General features: G+C 44.9%; 2 protein-coding genes across 5 annotated transcripts in view; both read right to left on the bottom strand.

The window, feature by feature from the left end:
- Positions 1-5,003: 5,003 nt before the first annotated feature.
- RABIF (RAB interacting factor) lies at positions 5,004-11,759 on the bottom strand. The gene is made up of 2 exons (XM_042976482.1): positions 11,479-11,759; positions 5,004-5,393 (listed from the first exon to the last, which is right to left on the bottom strand). Exons 1-2 carry the CDS (start codon positions 11,602-11,604, stop codon positions 5,148-5,150), a joined length of 372 nt encoding a protein of 123 aa, XP_042832416.1. The 5' UTR covers positions 11,605-11,759; the 3' UTR covers positions 5,004-5,147.
- A 3,670-nt stretch (positions 11,760-15,429) lies between these two features.
- KLHL12 (kelch like family member 12) overlaps positions 15,430-20,062 on the bottom strand; it is a 33,635-nt gene continuing 29,002 nt past the window's right edge. For all 4 annotated transcript variants that reach the window (XM_042976059.1, XM_042976060.1, XM_042976061.1 and 1 more), the window contains exons 7-12: positions 18,701-18,807; positions 17,646-17,841; positions 16,817-16,975; positions 16,413-16,511; positions 15,875-16,061; positions 15,430-15,693 (exon numbers count right to left, since the gene is read on the bottom strand). In XM_042976059.1, coding sequence (XP_042831993.1) covers positions 15,567-15,693; positions 15,875-16,061; positions 16,413-16,511; positions 16,817-16,975; positions 17,646-17,841; positions 18,701-18,807 — 875 coding nt within the window. In that variant the 3' untranslated portion in view covers positions 15,430-15,566. The remainder of the gene's footprint in view (positions 15,694-15,874; positions 16,062-16,412; positions 16,512-16,816; positions 16,976-17,645; positions 17,842-18,700; positions 18,808-20,062) is intronic.

Consider the following 20,062-nt stretch of genomic DNA (forward strand, 5'->3'; position numbering starts at 1 on the left):
AAAGTTGGCGTCGTTACAAAATTAGTCAATACTTGGCAATCTTTTTTCTTTTAATTATTATTACTTTTTCATCTTTATTTATTTTTGAGAGAGAGAGAGAGAGAGAGAGAGAGAGAGAGAGAGAGAGAGAAAGCACGCACAGGGGAGGAACAGAGAGAGAGGGAGACATGGAATCCAAAGCAGTCTCTAGGCTCTGAGCTGTCAGCACAGAGCCCAATGCAGGACTCGAACCCATGAACTGAGAGATCATGACCTGAGCCAAAGTCGGACGTTTAACTGACTGAGCCACCCAGGTGCCCCTGGTAATCTTTTTTCTTAAAAGACTGGTTAATATTTTAGGCTTTGTGGGATAAGAAGTAAAATTGGGGATATTAGATAGATACTTATACAACCATTTAAAAAGGTAAAAAACATTCTTTTTTTAAAAAATTTTCTTTAATCTTCATTTATTTTTGAGAGAGAGGGACACAGAGCATGAGTGGGGGAGGGGCAGAGAGAGAGGGAGACACAGAATCCGAAGCAGGCTCCAGGCTCTGAGCTGTCAGCACAGAGCCCCATGTGAGGCTTGAACTCACGAGCTGTGAGATCATGACCTGAGCTGAAGTCAGCCACTTAACCCACTGAGCCACCCAGGTGCCCCGAAACCATTCTTAGGTGGCAGTCTCCTGACTGTCTATAAATCAGATGCTGTCTTGAGTGGACTTGGCCTGTGGGCTATAGTTTTCTGGCCCCTGTAAGTTTGTTTCCTTTTAGTATCTCTCAGTAATGTTGTATAACTGTGTTTAGGTCTTGCAGATCTGTTAGAAATATTCCGGGGTGCCTGGGTAGCTCAGTCAGTTTAGCATCCAACTTCGGCTCAGGGCATGATTTCGTGGTTCATGGGTTCGAGCCCCGCGTCGGGCTATGTGCTAACAGCCCAGCACGGATCCTGCTTTGGATTCTGTGTCTCCCTCTCTCTCTGCCCCTCCCTGCTCGTGCTCTGCCTCTCTCAAAAATAAATAAATGTTGAAAAGCAACAACAAATTATTCCTAGCTCCCAGTTTTCTAGTTCTCTCTTCGGCTGTGCATAATCTGCTGCTAAAAACTTCCACTGAATTCTTAATCTTGGTTATTGGATTTTTAAAAATTCTACAATTCGTATTTTTTCACGTGCCCAGGTATCTGTTGAAATTCCTCAAACTGGTTTATCTCCTCGAACAGAGTAAGCAATTATTTTATAGTGTTTGGTGGTTCCACTGTCTGCAGCCTCTGTGGGCCACTTTCCATGGTCTCTTATTTCACTGGTTTTCTTAATATCTTGACTCATATGCTTGGTTACATTTTATTGTGTTCAGGATATTGTATTAGCAAAATTACTTATAGAAACAAGTCGAAGTTTAGGATGATGGTATTTTCCTCCAGAGAGCGTTTTTGTTTGCTTATGCCAAGGGTGTGGGGAAACTACCACTTTGGGATCAACTTAATCTAATTTCAAGGATTGAGATCATTGGAAACCAAGCTGCAGTCCAGAGAGAGCCTTTCAATTTCCTCCTTCTGGTTCACTCCTATTCCTGGGGTGCAAAGGACTGAGGACCTCAACGCAAACTGAGGAACACTGACCGGGTCTACCACTCTTTGACCGGCACAGACCCCTACTTCCAAAAGCCGGTCACAATCACCCACCAGCCTCTGAAGTGCCCCCTTCACATTTGGCAAATGCCCCCAAGAGAGTGCTGGCCCTTAACACCAAGCCCACCTGCCAGGGTCACCTTCTTCTCAGTGGTCCTAGCCCAGTAATCCTTCAAACAAATGTTCTTTGATGCGTTTGGTTAGAGAGAGAGAGAGAGAGAGAGAGAGAAAACGAGCGAAGGAGAGGGGCAAAGGGAGAGAGCATGAGTGAGGGAGAAGGGCAGAGAGGGAAGGAGGGAGGGAGAAAGAGAGAGAGAGGGAGGGAGGGAGGGAGGGAGGGAGAATCTCAAGCAGGCTCCATGTTCAGTACAGAGCCCAACATGGGACTCAATCCCGTGACCCTGGGATCATGACCTGAGCTGAAATCAAGAGTCGGTCACTCAACCAACTGAACCACCCAGGCGCCCTGACTTTGGATGCTTTAAATATTTTGTCCAGCCTTTCTAACTGCCCTCGGTGGGATAGTGAGTCTAAATTACCTACCCACCAGGGGCACCTGGGTGGCTCAGTCAAGTGTCTGACTTGGTTTCAGTTCAGGTCACGATCTCACAGTTGCGTGGGTTGGAGCCCTGCATCGGGCTCTGCGCTGACAGCACAGAGTCTCCTCGGGAGGGATTCTCTCTGCCCCTCCCCCACTTGCTCTCTCTCAAAATAAATCAATAAATAAACTTAAAAAAATGTACCTGTCCACCATTATCGGGAACAAAAGTCCTCATTAGTTATATGTTAGAGTCACTTGAGTAGCCACATACGTGGCACAGGAACAATATGTAAAATGCCAGTACGCCACTGTCCAACTCTTTTGTTAGAAAAGAAATTTGTAGAAACAATTAGGCCTTGGAAAAATCCTTTGCTCTAACAGGAACTGCAGGTGTCTAAACTCCTAGCAGCAAGCATGGGTTACTTCCATCTACCTATGATAAAGCGATTAACGGATTTCCCAAGTCTTTACTGAGAGCCTATTATGTGTGAGGGACCAAAGAGATGACATTCCCATTTTATAGCAGACACTAAGTGATCAATTAATTAGTTGACAGACCTCACAATAAAGCCTGAGGTTCAGTTTTCAGCTCTCCTCTGCTTTTTCAAATTGTGTATTCTTCCCAAGGACATACAGGAATTTAATTTCTACTGTTTCAATGCCTTTATTCCTTTCAAATTATACCGAAAAGGCAGAATAACAATTTGATATTTTTGGCTACTGTGGTAACGTTTGACAATTTTCTAAAAAAAAAAAAAAAAAAAAAAAATACAAATGATCAGTATCTAAAAATTTCATTAAAAATACAAGAAATGCAAATTAAAACATGAGATACTACTTTTTCTGTTAAAGTGGCAAAATATCTTTTTCATAATACCCCGTGTTAGGAAGGTTTCAGAGAAATGAGTGCTCTTTTACACTGCTGGAGGGGGGTGAATTACAGCTGTTTCTGAAGAGTATGTGTCAACAGACACATACTCTTGAAAACATGCATACCTTGCAATTCTGCTTCTAATAATGTATGCCAAGGAAATAATTACGAATGTGTATACAGATTTAACTTTAAAGTTGTATGTTGTATCACACCGTTTATAAGAAACTGGAGACAATCTAATAGGGGATTGTTTAAATAGATTACAGAAATGACAATGGAATACTAAAAACAAGGGTGGCCATGGACGGTTATCTGTTAAAATGGGAAGTCAGTATTTTGTTAAATGGAAAAGGCAAGTTATAAAAGAGCACAGTATGATCTCATATCTGTTTTTAAAAACCATACATGTTTATATATACATATAGAAAAACACTGAGGATATATACCACATTACCACAGGCAATCTCTGGATGGTGGAAATAGGAGTGATTAAAAAAATCTTTATACCCATTTTTGTATTTATCTGCAACAAATGTGTACTATTTCTGTGATTAAAAAAAGGAAAGAAAAGTGAAAGCCTAATTTAAAAAACTGCCTTGCTTAGGTTTTGGCTTGTGGCAGGAGGGGCGACATGCCCCAGAGGCATCTACCTGGTTTTGTTCCTTCGGACCTGAGTGGGTAATTCTCACAGTTGTTTTTCTGCACATGCCGTAATCATGGACCTTTGACTGTCTAGAAAATTGTTCTCTCATTTTCAACTAGATCTCACCGAGGCTATGACTGGGGAAGGAAGCCACCTTTCTAGAGGAGTAGGTTGGTTGCAAAACCATGCCCAAGGCCCACACTTTAGTTGGGGAGCCCTTAGAAAAGTTCTGGGGAGAAAGAAGGCGGAAGCAAGCAGAAAACAGATACAGAAGGATGGGCTCTAAACTGGAAGGTTTCCGTTTAGTCCTTATGTCGATTCTAGGGTCTCCTCCATCTTCCAGGTAGGGCTGATGGGAGGATGCCCGAGATCTGGTCAGAGAGACTCCTTCTAAAGTTGAGTCACTTCAGAAGAGAGAGGACAGAACTGACAATCATATTGAAGAGTTAAACAAGTCTGCTAACACTGAACTATTAGAGCAACGCTACAGCTATAGAGATAGTGGCATTTGGATGGAAAGTTTGTTCTGGGTTGGTACAGACATTCCAAATGAACCAAAACTCTGTGAGGACCATGCTTAGTAGGTTCGGTAAATGACGACACTACCCATTAGATAGATGGATTCCTTTGCTAACAACAAAGGAAAAGTTACTTGTCCAAATAAGGCAAACCTATAAAGTCATGTATAATATGGCAAAGGCCTGTCCCTCCTATATCCCACATCCTCCACTGTGATTCTAAGCCAGGGCTGAGTTTTCCTTGGGGTGGCTGCCAGATAGGGTTGAAAATCTGATTCTCAACTCACAGGCTAATATAAAGAGAAACCATATCAAGATTTGAGGGGAAGAGGGGCCATATTCATCTTCACAATAAAAAGTCACTATCGGCCTAGAGGCTCAGCTGTCAAACATGGTATTAGAGGGGTGTCCAAAGTAACGTGTTTCTGATTAGTAGTTTAAATACTAATGTCTGTAAATGCTACACTTTTAAAAAGAATAAATTACTGTAGATACAGTTAGCCATACAACCAAGTCACTCGCAGACACTTGTATGCTTTCTTGAATGAGAGAGAAAAAGGTGGAGTTTCAGCTATCAGCACGGGCATCAGCTGTCATGTGTCATCTTGGACAACAGGATGAATGCTGCTGTTACAGAACACGAAACAAGGGAGCCCAGGGTCAGGGAGCCCGGGGCAGGACGCCAGGGATGAGAGCACATTTGTGGCCGTGTCCCAGTGTCCTGCAACTGGGGGAAAAGGAAGGTTAGGAGATGTTGGGATGCAGGATGAGTGATGCATGAGGCATGCACTTGAGGCTTTAAGGAAGCAGGATTAGCCCTCTGTTCAACCGGACATGTTGATACTCATAATTTACATTAGTACCGAGAAGGCGGCAGCAGGGCAATTACATCAGGTTAAATGCCAGTTCTTGAGGGGAGGAGCCTTTAGAGCTGGGGGTGGAGCTGAGTCCCCCTCCCCTCAGTTACTCATGGGAAACCCGTTCCAAGGCCACATAGAAACTGTTCTTGTCATCTAGGCAATGCCAGCCAATTGGTCCGATTTCACAGTCTGCGCACACCAGAAACTTGATGTTGCCCACGTCCTTGGTGAAGCCCACGTTCTCAAAGATGAACATGTCATCAACCAGCCAGTGCTCCTGGAGAAGCTCGCCGTCAGGATTGCTGCCATCAGCCAGAGCTGGTTTCTTTCTCATGGAGGGAAGGAAAAGCTGCAGTGGAAAAGAACACAAAGAATGCAAGAGCTGACTGGCCAGTCACGTCATCACCCCCATTCCACTCACACATTACACTGCTCCCTAGCACTTTCTCGGAATGAAAACAAAATGAGGAGCCCGATCATTGACGGATGAGGATGCTGGGCGGCTCCTCTGTTGCCTCTAGTCCGTGCCCTGATTCTTATGAGGCGTTAAAGAGGTAACATGCCGTTTTCAACTGGCTTCACTGCTATCCTTACCATGATCCATAAGGCCCTGCCTGTTCCTAATCTCCCTCCAGCCACACTGGCCTTGCCTTCTTCAAACAGGGTAAGTGTGCTCTGCCCTCAGATCCTGGCAAGGCCGGTTCCTTCGTGATATTCAGCTCAAACGTAACCTCTTCGGGAGGTCTTCTCTAACCAAACAATCTGAATTAGCTTCCCATACTGCCCACTATGTTTTATTTTATACTTTTCAAAGTTTACTTAACTATTTTGAGAGCGAGATCGAGTGGGAGAGGGCGGGAGAAGAGAGAGAATCTCAAGCAGGCTCCACACTGTCAGCATGGAGACCAATCGTGGGGCTTGAACTCACAAAGCGTGAGATGATGACCTAAGCTGAAACCAAGAGCTGGTCACTTAACCAACGGAGCCACCCAAGCGTCCCTATATTTTTTTATATGGCTTTACTGAGGTATAGTTGACACATATACTGCACAATACTTAAAGTATACAATTTGAAACATTTTGGCCCAGACATCTACCCATAAATCATTACCAGCAAGACACCAAGCATATTCATCACCCCCAAAGTCTCCTTATGCCACTACCTCTTTATTTTCTACTTACCATTCCCTGAACTTAATGTATTGGCTTATTTACCGTGGGTCTCCCTCCACTAAAATGTAAGCCCCAGGAAAGGAAGGAGCTTACCTTTCCTGTTCACTACTCTATCCCCAGTGCCTAGAGTAATAACTGGTATAGAGCAGGAACTCAAATATTTGTCAAAAGAATAAGTACAGGATACCTGGCTTTGCTCTATTCCATCACTGTAAGGTATGTGCTGGATTTATCTTACAAAAGAACATTAACAAGGAAAATCTAGTTCTAGAATTCGGAATAGCATCCCAAGGATCCTTGTACCCACAAATCAACATGCCTTCCCAATCACTACGAGAAAGCCTCTGGCACACGCGCATGTATGTACACACACACACACACACACACACACACCCCCTTTAATTTCTTCCATATGGTTAGTTCACACACCTTTAGCAGCCCCACAGTACTGCAAGATACATACAGCAAAGCTCGTTACTCCTCTGCTCTCATCGTCATGGCTACTGCCAATACACTTATTTTCCACCCTATGAAACACTTTTCAGTTCTTACTTTATTATGACTATGAAAATATTTGCTACAAAGCCAAGTAGTAGTCTATGGCTGTTTCTTTCTGGTAAGTTTTTTCTTCATAGGTAACAATTTACTTTTTTTTCCCCTCTTGCGTTAACTTTCAACGTACCTACTATCATTTTTTTTTAAATTTAAATCCAAGTTTGTTAACATATAGCGTATTAATGGTTTTAGGAATAGAATCTAGTGATTTATCACTTATACATAAAACCAAGTGCTCATCCCAACAAGTGCATTCCTTAATACCTATTGTCCATTTAACCCATCCCCCCCCCACCTGACACCCCACCAGCAACCCTCAGTTGTTCTCTGTATTTAAGAGTCTCTTATGGTTTGTCTCCCTGTTTTTATCTTTTCACTTCCCTTCCCCCATGTTCATCTGTTTTGTTTCTTAAATTCCACACATGTGTGAAATCATATGATATTTGTCTTTCTCTGACTAACTTATCTCACTTAGCACAATGCATTCTAGTTCCATCTACATTGTTGCAAATGGCAAGATTTCATTCTTTTTGATTGCTCAGTAATATTCCACACACACACACACACACACACACACACACACACACACACACCCCACACCCCCCACACCCCCCACATCTTCTTTATCCATTTGTCAGTCAATGGACATCTGGGATCTTTCCATAATTTGGCTATTGTGATAGTGCTGCTATAAACATTGGGGTGCAAGTGCCCCTTTGAATCAGCATTTTTGTATCCTTTGAATAAATGCCTAGTAGTGCAATTGCTGGGTAATAGGGTAGTTCTATTTTTAATTTTTGGAGAAACCTCCATACTGTTTTCCAGACTGGCTGCACCAGTTTACATTCCCACCAGCAGTGTAAAAGGGTTCCTCTTTCTCTGCACCCATGTTATGTTTCTAATGCAACCCCAAACTCTAATAACATAGGATGGCCTCAGTGAGCTAGTCTGGCATTAGCAATCAAAATAAAAGCAAAAAAAAAAAAAAATTATTTTTTGATGTTTTTGTTTTTTTTTAAGTAGGATTCACGACCAAGCGTGGAGCCCAATGTGAGGCTTGAACTCATGACCCTGAAATCAAGACCTCAGCTGAGATACAGTTGGATGCTTAACTGACTGAGCCGACCCAGGCCCTTCCCCCTGCACCAATTTTTTTAATTAAAAAAACAAAACAAAAACAAAAACAAACCCTAACTGGACTGACATTATTCCAAAATAAAAGGGAAATGCTTTGGTAGGGATGAGGAAGCCTCTCCTTGAATGCTAGTTAGGGAATCACAAGAGATGCTACCGTGTATTAAATACCCCAGAGTTTGCACTTCTGGCCATACTGTAGCCAGTAGGTGTCCCTAATAGGGAGGGGGGAGCACTGATGCAGAGCTTTTTTACTCCCCATCTTCCGAGCACCTGGTTTACTAAAACAGGTATCTGTGCAGTACCCTGCGCTGTGTCACCTGAGACATCAGCTGAGGACATCATAAAATAGAACAGTTCCTCCTCCTGTTACACTGTCATTCCAGTCACTCTTTTTGCCCATCTGATGTTTAAATGAACCCCCAAATGCTTTGTTTTACACTAAGTGAAAAACTGGAACAAGCAGAGGCGAAGAGGAATCAAAATTCAGAAACCAGGAAACCTGGATTCCAATCCTAGCGGTAGCTTTCTGTGGGCCTAAATTTCCCTAAAAATATTTCTGGGCCATATTGTAGGTGTGAAATCAACATCTTAACTAAATGTAAGGGGAGTGAAATGTTAAGGGGAGAAAAAGACTTGCTAAGCATTAGCCCTTAGGACACATCCAACAAAGGAGAACCAGCTTCCTTCCCACAGTTCCCATTTATAATGCAAAACAGCGCCTCAGCAGTCTTGATTAGTGATTTAAGGGAAATACTATTAACCATTCATTCAAGGGGTCCTACTGGGTGCTGGTCCCTCTCTTTCTCAACATTCCCATTTTTATTGAAATCCCGTACGTCAGATCCACAAGACTAGACCTACATATATGCACGCTGTATGTGTAGGTGTATGGAAGTCAACCCATTCACTGCAGTGCCCAGAGCTATTGCAGGGTCAAGTTTTGGAATGTAACATTTAGAATAGAATTAGGCTTTCTAGATAGACTACTGGGGTGAAAATCAAGGAATTAATGCCTAATTTGAGGCTGCTAGGTCAGCCGGTTGGGGGACAAAGTTGCCAGTTCCATCCCTGACCAGGTGGGTTAACTACTCCAGACTCCAGGCTGTACCCTAATCCTGGACTGGCTCCTCAGAGATAAGTAGAATACCACAACTCGGTGAGATTCTCAGTGGAACTCTTTGCTTTTTCAATAACTGTTAACAGTACCCTTTATTTTTTTAAGTTTACTTATTTTTTCTGAGAGAGTTCATGTGTGCAAGTGAGTGAGCGGGGGAGGGGCAGAAAGAGAGGGAGAGGAGAACCCCAAGCAGGCTTTGTGCTGTCAGCACAGAGCCCGATGTGGGGCTTGAACCCACAAACTGTGAGGTCATGACCTGAGCCAAAATCGAATGTGAAAGGGAGGGAGAGAGAGAGGCAGAGGGAGGGGGGGAGGGGGAGAGGGGGAGGGGGAGAGAGAGAGAGAGAGAGAGCAAGCCAGCAGGGGAGGAGCAGAGAGAGAGAATCTCAGGCAGCCCCACCCCCACCCCCCCTTGCTCCCCATCAGCACAGAGCCAGATGTGGGGCTCGAACCCACGGACTGCGAGATCACCACCTGAGCCGAAGTCGGATGCCCAACCGACTGAGCCACCAGGCGCCCCTTGTGGTGGTTTTAAAACATGTCCACAAATTATTTGTCAATCGTTCCAAGACATAGACTCCACGTCTCTCACCTTGGGTCTGGGCGAGCCACCGTGACGGCCTCAGTGGAATCAAGTGCGGTGGAAGTGACAGGCTAGGTCAGAAAAGGCCATGCCGTTTTGGCTGGTTTCTCTGGGTACACTTGCTCTAGGAGCCTTCAGCTACTATATGAGAATTCCAGCTACTCTGACTACCTCCGGGTACCCTCCAGGCATCACATGGAAAGACCTTGGGGAGAGAGCCACCGAAAGACCAACGTGCCCCCAGAGCCTATTTCAGTGCTCAGGTGTCTGAGTCTTCCCAGGCCACAAGCAGACACGTGACGGTAGAGAGCGTTTCAAATGACCCTTCTGACTGCACATGAAAGACCCCAAATGAGAACTGTCTAGCTAGGCCCCGCCAAGTTGAACTTTGCAGTTCTTCACACATACTGCGCTTTCTCTAACAACACTGAAACATCACACTGCTGTCCCCTCCACCTCTGTTCAGCTTCATTATAAATTCCTCTGTCACAGACTTCAGGTAAGATTTCAAGAAGTACCGAGCTAAAGGGTATGAACGTTTTATATGGGAAACCAATTGTAGGCCTTTTTAACACATGCTGCACCAACAGTGACATACTAATCCATTCCACCCATGCTAACCCATTATTTACACTGGGCTAATAGCTTTTGTTCACTGATTTACTTACATCTAAGTATCTATTAAGTTCTTACTTATGGGCACAATCTAAGTGTAGGAGATACAGAAGTGGATAGGACCTAGGACCTCATAGGCCAGTGGTAGAAATACTAATAATTTCATAAGATCAACTGAGATTTTAGATGTGAGTGTGCTTTGCAGTCTTTAGGCCATGATTTCCGTCTTGGTACTGCTGACCTACTGGGATGGAGAAGAAGTCTGTTGCAGGACCAGGGGACGGGGGTTGCTGTCTAATGCATTGCAGGATGCTAAGCCGCATCCCTGGCTTCTACCTTACTAGATGCCAGTAGCACCCTGTTATAGACTGTGTTCCTCCCAAATTCTTATGTTGAAACCTAATTCCCAATATGATAGGTCATGAGAACACAGCATATTTTTGGAGACAATTTTGAGTGAGGGTATGCACATGGCTGAAATGAGATTACACTTTGCACTTTCCTGAGGTTATTGTTACACCTCAAGAAAAAGTTTAGTGAAATAAAAAAAAAAATGTCTTCAACTTTCCCCTTTTGGGGTGATGGCAGCATGAAGAATATAAAAATATCTAACTTGAAGGAAATAAAAGATTAAAATAAAAATGAAATCTCCCTTCAAAAATGATTTCAGGACTTGAGCGGTCTGTCCCACTGGAAATCTGATTCGTTGGAGAAACTGCGTTCCACCCAGTACCTTGGTAAAGCGTGTAGGTTACGAGAGTCATCTGTCACATCCCCTACACTAAAGTCGGTTCTGGAGCTCTTTTGGGGGCGGCGAAGAGCCCATCAGAAAGGACACCGGTGAGAGCGGTGTGATGCGGGCCAGTCCGCAGGGTGGAGCTGGAAGGGCTGCCCGTGTCCCGAGGCGCCGGGCCCTAGGAAGCCGGCGCCTTGCCGCAGCCCTGCACCGCACGCGGAGGAGCAGCGTCCAGCGCGCCCCGCGCCCGCGGCGACCGGGTGACTAGCCGGCCCAGACCTAGGGCGGGGCTGGGGCCGGGGGCCGGGGGCCGGGGGCCGGGGGCCGGGGGCCGGGGGCCAGGGGCCGGGTCCCGGCAGCGCTCCCGCCGCCCAACTCCGGCGGGGGCAGCCTCAGGCGGAGCCTGGACGCGACGAGGGGCGCGGCCTCCGGAAACGCGCGCGGGGTCTGGGACACGAGCCACCTCGGCCCCCTGGGAAAGCGTGCGGGGGTGAACCGCCTCCAACCTGCCTCCCTACCTGTCGGCGGGAGAAGAGAGCGGTCCCTGGCTGCAGCACTCGGGAGCCACAGCGTTGGCACAGCACCGCCTTCCGGTTTCGGCCCTCGGCTGACACTAACTCGTTCGGCGGCTCAGCTGGTTCCATCGCCGCTACCGCCACAGCTTCCTCGGCCACGACCGCGCAGGCGCTGTCTCTGCGGGCTTTTTCGGAACTGCGCGGGCGCGGCTTTCAGAGACGGGGTGGGGAGCGCACGGTCACTAACCCCTCCCCCCCCCCCTGCGCATGCGTCCTTCCCCCCTCGCTCGCTCTGGGTTCTACTGCGCAAGCGCCTCATTCATTACTTGAGTGGTTAGGTGTCCGCTGGCTTTGTGACAGGGTCACTCACTGGGACGTGACAAATCCTCTCTCTTCATACTCACCTGGTCTTTGGGCTTCCCTTAAATATTGAGTAAAATCTGGGTAAATAAGCCATTAAAGTTGACCATACCATGTAGTTTGCTGAGATTTGACTTTGGTCTTCTGAATGAACGGGAACATTTCTGGAGGCAATGCGAAGGGAATCTGGGCCAGGCTATATACATCAGCAAGTTTTATCTACATTAGTTACTTCAACAAGAGACTACTTAAAGGGACATGTACCTTTTTGGTGTTGGAAAAAGATGCTTCCAGACTTTAATTGCTATCTGTTCTAATCATTGCAACTATTTACTATGTGGCAAATACCGTGTTTGAGTGCTTTAGAAACAAACCTATTGAATCATCACAATTCCCTTATGTGGTTGTCACTGATTACTCCCAGTGCACAACTGAGGAAGGTCAAGATCAGAGGCTAGTTTCCAGGGTCCATAGATCCAGGCCTGGCTCTAAAGCCACTGTCCTTCGTCATTATACTTTTCACTCCATTAGATTGATCTTTAGATCTCTAGCTTATCAGTTCTAGTGCATTAGGCCATGGATATCCTGAAATGGCAAGGGAAGCAGAATATGAAGGGGAACCAAGTTACTTAAATAGGTAATGTCTAATCTACCCATCATCCCCATCTGCAGGTTTTTCTTCTTCCTCTTTGTCCTTCAGTAATTCAACATTTAGTAATTATGTAATATAACTAAACCCTGAGGATACAATGATAATAGGCACTTTGTATTTGAGCACACAGTCTAAACAGGAAGACATACCCAACACAAATGACATGTGATAAAGACAACCATGGGAACAAAGTGAATGGAAGCCAGGAATAGGGAATAATTCCATCTGGGGAGTTAGAAAAGGCTTTACCTAGGTGACATTTTAATTAGGCATCAAAATGTGACTAGGATTTTGTCTGAAAAGCAAGACTATGTCAGAAGAACAGTATAATACATGAACAAAGGTGAGAACACACTTAAGAATGGTTAGTAGTCCACTGAAGGACATTACACCTGAGGGAAGAGAAAACAGTGGGGGGGTGGGGGGGAGATCAAAATGGTAGAGTGGGCCCAGAGCACCATGGGTCTAAAGCCATGCTAAGGAATTTGAACTTCATAATGTGGGAAATGGGAATCTATGGAATTTTAGGCCAGAAATAACTGTTCCAATATTCACTGAAAATTTGCTGTATGTTAGGCACTGTAATGATGCTACATGTAATTGAGGAAGAACATTGATAACTAAATGGAGGGGCTAGACTGGAAGACAGGAAAAGAGCAGAGGTGAGGCTATCAGGAGGCTATTACTCCATGAGTCTGTGTAAGAGATAAAGGCTTGAACTAAGTGGTAGCAGAGGGAATACAGTTATAAGAATATATTTGGAACTATTAAAGATAATGTCATGTACAAGCCAGAAATGAATTGCATGTCTGTATTGTAATGGGGGTAACACAAGATAAATGAGTTTTCCGAGGTGGGATAACTAAGTGGCTGGTTGCCAGCGCAGAGAGCTAGAAAAACAGGAGGAACCCCCATATCAGGCATACCTCTGTGTAGGTGTATGAGAAGAGTATGCAAGATTGGAAGAGTGGAAAGACAGCAATGAGTTTTAGATGTTTTATGCAGAATATTCAGTTGTGGCTGCCATATAAGAACTCTTAAGTCAGCAGTAGAGATAGTTTAGGAGGCATCAGTTCTGAACCCCCACTTTTCCACCTCCCCTGGATTTCTTCCTGAGAAAGGATGAGTCATATGTTTCATAGCTGTGGTTTGATCAGCAGGCACAATCCATCTGCTGAGGAAAGGTTGGCAGGGCTTCTTTAGTGAAAATAACTTCCTCTTTGGCTCCCCCTTCCCTTGGCTCTGGGAATGTCAGGATTTCTGCAGTTGTGCAGGCCTTCCGCATGGCTGTTTACATCAGGTGCCATAAATCAAAGCAAACAGAGAAAGGAATGGAGTGACTAAAGACCCTAAAATTCAAGTGGGTACTAAGTGAGCTCAAGATTGACTCCTCTTTATTCTGTTTGCTTTTCAAGTAAACTCCCAGTGTGAGAGGAGTCAATAAATACACAAATTCACGTAAATATTTTACTGCTGAGAAGCTCCACAAGGGTAAAGGGGCCACCTCTTACCCATGTCTAGCAAAGAAACATAGTAGGGCCAGTTGGCAAACACATAAGGTGAAGAGGTTGAAGAGACAGGATCATACAGCTGATCTCTGCCTGGTCCCCCCCACCCCTCCCCAAGTATCTGCAAGACAGTGTTGGTTAGCCACAAACTCTCTTATAGGCACTTGAGACCACTGATTTTTAATATTTTCTTAAAAAAATACAAAGGAAATGAACTCTTTACGCCAATACAACTCGGGGAAAGAGGAAAAAAATGGAATTTTAGAATAAAGGGAAAGTGCATCCTTGTTTAGGTTACCACATCCCCACACTCCCAATACCCACAAAGCCAAGAATTTCACTCCGTAACACAGGGGAGCCTTGAATAGTGGCTCAGAAATTCAGAAATGGTGGTACCAAGTACTGGAACTAACAAAAGAGTTTTGGTTGCCTTGATTATTCTGTCCCAGGAAGAATAAAATCCACTCTAAGGACAGGTCAGGGAACCTCATAGTAGGAAAAGGACTAATTGTACCAAACACAGCAGTAAAAACCACTCCTTAGCAGAAGTGTGCCCTTAAAAGAACAGGGCAGTAATCAGGTAGCTGAATTTCTACGCTGCTGCCACCCCCACCCCACCCCCAAATAAATAGTAATGAAGTATAATAGTGTAGTAGTATTTGAGTCAACACAGACAGACAGTGTCTCACCGACTCAAGGCAAACCTTGCCATGGAGAGATGAGCCCTGGCGGCAAATAAGACGATTGTAAAATCACAAGTACTTCTAGTTTGTTCCCAGGCATACCAAACTCCCACCTTTATTCCATCTCTGCTCATCCCAACAGTTGTTCATTCTTACTCTGTCAATGCCAAGATGCGCACCCAGAAAGATCATGGGGAAATTAAAAGATCCTTCCAATAACACACCCTTTGAAGTCTTCCAGGTTATACCTCAGCCGTGTTCTAGGTTTACTCACATCCCATCAAATTCTGTTTACTTCCCTTATTCTAAACCCGGTTCTGATACACCAACCTTGTCCCTTAAGGCAATGCCAGGTCTCTCCCCAAGCCCCCCAAGTTTTGATAGGGGGCTTTCCCCTCTATTATCCTCCAGAACGGAACTGTGTTGCCCCTAGTTACCTGCAGACTAGGAAAGGTATTTATTCCTGGAAAACAAGACTTGGATTTTACCCAGCTTACTCAAGCTGGTATCCTTCCAATCATACGCTGGATGCTGTCCACATCTAGTAGGTCATACTCACCTTAATTCTCTGCAATACACGAGGCACAACATATATATGGATTCTCCCAAGCACATGACAGTGCTCTCTGGACAAGGAGAGATGGTCTGGCCTCTCAGATCCATTCAGTGTGCATTGTCTTCCCTTGAGTGTCTGTTACCCACCCTCCTCAGGGAGAACTACCAGCACAAAGTGGAGTGTGTGTCAAATAAGTACAATCATCACCACACTGGTGCTTGTAATCACCCTGTGCACACGATGAGAAATAGATATTCTGGAAAGGATCCTTGACGCTCCCGTAAACTGTCCCTTGGACTGGTCACTAGCTCTGGATGGTGCTCCAACGATGGTCACTTCTCTCGAAGAACACACACGCCAGCATCACAGCGCTGGGTTCCCATGGATGTCACTACTTCCCAACTGTCGATGATAGGGTCATAGCACTCGATGCTACTCAGCAGGGAATTCCCATCGTATCTGAGTGGGGAAGAAGCAAAAGAAGAAAATGAACTTTCTATTCCTCTCCGTACAGTCCTACATTAAAGTTTGCCACTGGAGATGTCTCCCCCAACCCAAACCCTGTCTCGATCCAAAAATTCGGAATGGATCATGTTGTCCTGGATGCACGACGACTCTAGCCTGGCTTCCAAATCCTTACCCCGCAATAGCATAAAGTCTCCCACGAAGCACTGTGGCCCCTACATAGCATCGTGGAGTGGTCATACTAGTGACAGTTGTCCAGGAATCGGTGCGAATGTTGTATGCTTCAACAGAAGAAAGGTGGGCTGTACCATCAAATCCCCCCACCACATAAATATGGTCATTCAGCAGGGCTACTCCTGCACCTTGGGGGGAAAAAGGCATAGTAAATCAATACTACCAAGCTTAGGAGAAGAATTCTAAAAACAAAACATGATCACTGGTGGCCAGCTGAGTTCTAGAGTAGCTGAGGGATGTGGACTAGAGCCAGACAGGCTTAGAATAATCTAGTTGTCTTTATTTTCATTATGTTTAGAGAAAAGACAGGCAAAGAGGAGAATGAAACCAGACTTATGTTTTACATGAGTGAAGTGTACGGTGAAGAAAGAAATACAACTCTGATTTGTTGATACCCTCTTTGACTCCACCACCACTGCGTATGTAAAGATTTGTCAGCACAGTCGACTGTCCTCTCCTTTAGATATGAGTGGTCTTACCAGAGCGCTTAGTGGCCATTGGTGTAACATTAGTCCAATGTCCTGTGTGGGGATCATATTTCTCAACTGAATTTAAGATATTCAAGCCATCATATCCTCCTGAAAACCAAAGCAGAGACCATTTCAGACAGACTGGTAAACCCTCATGCCCATTCCCAGTGTGCCTCTCTCAGAGTGTTTCAACTAATTGTTATAGTTTCAGTTCTCCTTCAAGAGTTCCAATAATCCAAAGAAAAATCTGATAGTACCTAATTTCTGCTTCCATGAGAAAGATAACCTCAGTTAACAGAAAAGATATTGGGATAGACTAGGGTTTTAGTTGAAAAAGGTCTATGAACTTCATTTTGGTAAAAAGGGGTCCCCACCCATTGAGTTCCCTCATCTTCGCCTCCCAGACTGAATACCTAGGCAGTAGATCACTCCGCTGGCCACAACTAGTCCAGCACCCTCCCGGGCGGTTTGCATATCTCCCAGCATGCTCCACTGGTCAATGTTTGGGTCATACCGCTCCATACTGGTATGACGCCTACTTCCATCAAAGCCTCCAGACACGTAGATCATATCTGCTCAGAATGAATGAATCACAGACTATTAGAGGATGAGAGATTTCTTCTTTAGTTTTTTATGCTTATTTATTTTAAGGTGGGGGAGGGGCAAGAGAGGGAGAGCCAGAATCCCCAGCAGGCTCCATGCTGTCAGCACAGAGCCCGATGTGGGCCTGAACTCACAAACTGTGAGGTCATGACCTGAGTCGACAGCAAGAGTCGGGCACTTAACTGAGTGAGCCACCCAGGCACCACGAGGATGAGAGATTTCTATTCATTCTTCTCCTTACAAATTCCCCACAAGTCCTTTAAATGTTTGGGAACAAAAACAAAGTGTTTTTTCATGAGATAAGTCAATTAAGTCTTAGAGATAAGGAAGACATCAGAGTTAAGACATCTAAAAAGAACGGGGTAAGATGGAATCCTTGAAAGCACTCAAAGACTTCAAAGGTGGAGTATGCAAAAATATAACCAGTGCCAATTCTCCACTCGGCACGCTGGAACTTGATTTACCAACTCTGTGGTCAGTGTTGAAACATTCATGAATACTGAAAAGCTTGGGTAACATTAATATTTCCCAAAGCAAAAAGGAATATTTGACCTCATGCTCCTGCCACACAACAGGAGAGTTATGAACCCTGATCCAGCCCCAACAAAACGGAAACACTGCCCTGCACACCAAGCATACCTCCTAGGGTGGTGGCTCCAGCAAGGCCTCGTCGGACATTCATAGGGGCTACAGAATACCAGACCCCATCCTCATCTGCTGTGTAGTCTAGACATTCCACCGAACTAAGGCGGGAACGGCCATCATAGCCACCAATTACATAGATCCGGTCATGTAGGGACACTGAGGCCACGTAACGTCTCTTACGAGTGATGCTCTACGGATTTAGGAGAGAAGAGGTACAAATATTTCAGTCATGCAAATCTTAGGCCTTATCTGCTGCTAACCTTCCTGTTTTTATCTATGTACCTCTCCTTCTTCACTTGTCACTGTGAACCCCTGGGGCAGTAGTTCACCCTCAAGTGGCCTCCAAACCCTCTTGCTTGTTGTGATGCTTTTAAAGATGCAACCCTTATCCACATCTGCCTCTCTCCAAGGCTTCCAAAAAGTTTAATGTCTTTCCATTATCCAGTGTCTGATTTCTTCCTGTTCCACTGGGCTAAAGACTGTTATCTTTCTATAAAGTAGAAAAGTAGCCCCAACTGCTAATCAAAGGGCCAGGATTCCAATATCCTAAAAGTTAGGAGGACTGATTAAAAGATTTCCATGTTCTCAGAACTATTATTGTTCATCCAGCACTGAAACAGAGACATACAAAGGGAGAAAGATATAAACTTCAGACTTCAAGTGAACATTAGTTCAATTTAACATAATTTAACAGAGTTCAGCTTAACAGAGCATGACAATGGAGCATGCTGGGAGTGACACGGACAGCTCAGGAAGGTGCTGAAATAGTGGTGGGTCAGGTAAGTTTAATTTCACACAGGGCCATTGATATTTCTCCTCTTTTGGAACGGGGGGCATTGATATTTCTGAAGTCTAATCTTCTAATCAAATGGTCAGTAACGATGGCTTGATTAATTGATTTTGAACCTACCATGTACATGACACTATTGTAAGGAGCATCTTACTATTACTAGGCTTTGCTACTTTTAGGGCTGGATTACATATGATCTAGAGTCAGGGACTGAGGACATTTAAACTCTTTCCCAATGACTGGCTCCACCATTACTCACTGGCAAAAAGCTCCACTCCTGAGTCTTGGGGTCATATTTCTCTACCACGTCGATGGGAGACTGCTGGCTTCCAAAGCCCCCAACCACCAGAAGCACTTCATTGGCTCCTGAGGACAAAGAGAGAAAAAGATAGGTTACGTCACCATCCCAAGCTGGGAAACTACTCATAGGGAAACATAAGTAGAAACAGTTGTAGGATTTTGTTTTATGTGGCCCAGAGAAGCAATCTGAAATAGGACACTCATCATAAGGCTACCTAACAGGAAATTACTTCTTTCTGAGGCTCTAGCTCTTGAGGATCTGGACCTCTGAAATTAAAATTTCAGGACAACATTAAATTCCAGAAGGCAGAGGCGCCTGGGTGGCTCAATTGGTTGAGCGCCGACTTCGGCTCAGGTCACGATCTCGCGGTCCGTGAGTTCGAGCCCCGCATCGGGCCCCTGTGCTGACAGCTCAGAGCCCGGAGCCTGTTTCAGATTCTGTGTCTCCCTCTCTCTGACCCTCCCCCATTCATGCTCTGTCTCTCTCTGTCTCAAAAATAAATAAACGTTAAAAAAAAAAAAATTAAAAAAAAACTCCAGAAGGCAAACTTGAACACACCACACCATTCCAACCTATCTACATGCCTCTGGCTGACATAATAAATGAGGTTCTGAGTGCAGGCAGGGGGCTAAAGGAGCTCCCTGCCCTTCTCAGGCTGTAAAACTCAAAATGGGAGTTTTTTGCAATGGGGAAATAACATTCTCCTACTAACCTTGTCTCAAGAAAGTGGAAAGTTGTGGTTTAAGGACCAAGTGGTAGGCTTTTTTTTGTAATTTTAAAAATGTTTTTATTTTTGGGAGACAGAGCATGAGTGGGGAGGGGCAGAGACAGAGGGAGACACAGAATGTGAAGCAGGCTCCAGGCTTTGAGCTGTCAGCACAGAGCCCGACACGGGGCTGGAACTCATGAACCATGAGATCATGACCTGAGCCGAAGTCAGACGCTTAACCTACTGAGCCACCCAGGTGCCCTCCAAGTAATAGATTTTTAAAATTCTCTTCCATGAACTTTTATTTTTCCAATGTAGCCAACTATATGACCATGTTCCCTACTAATTCATCACAACTGCCAGGGAATCGTAACAGGTTTTTTTCCCCCTTAAATGTTTGTTTCTTTATTTTGAAAGACAGAGAGTGAGCAGGGGAGAGGCAGACAGAATCCCAAGCAGGCTCCACACTGTCAGTGCAGAGCCCAATGTGGGGCTCGAAGCCACAAACTGTGAGATCATGACCTGAGCCGAAATCAAGAGTCAGACACTTAACTGACCAAGCCACCCAGGTGCACCATCATAACAGCAGGCTTTTAAAGAAAGTCTTTTTC

Source organism: Panthera tigris, chromosome F3, assembly GCF_018350195.1.
Source record: "Panthera tigris isolate Pti1 chromosome F3, P.tigris_Pti1_mat1.1, whole genome shotgun sequence".
NCBI lineage: Eukaryota > Metazoa > Chordata > Mammalia > Carnivora > Felidae > Panthera > Panthera tigris.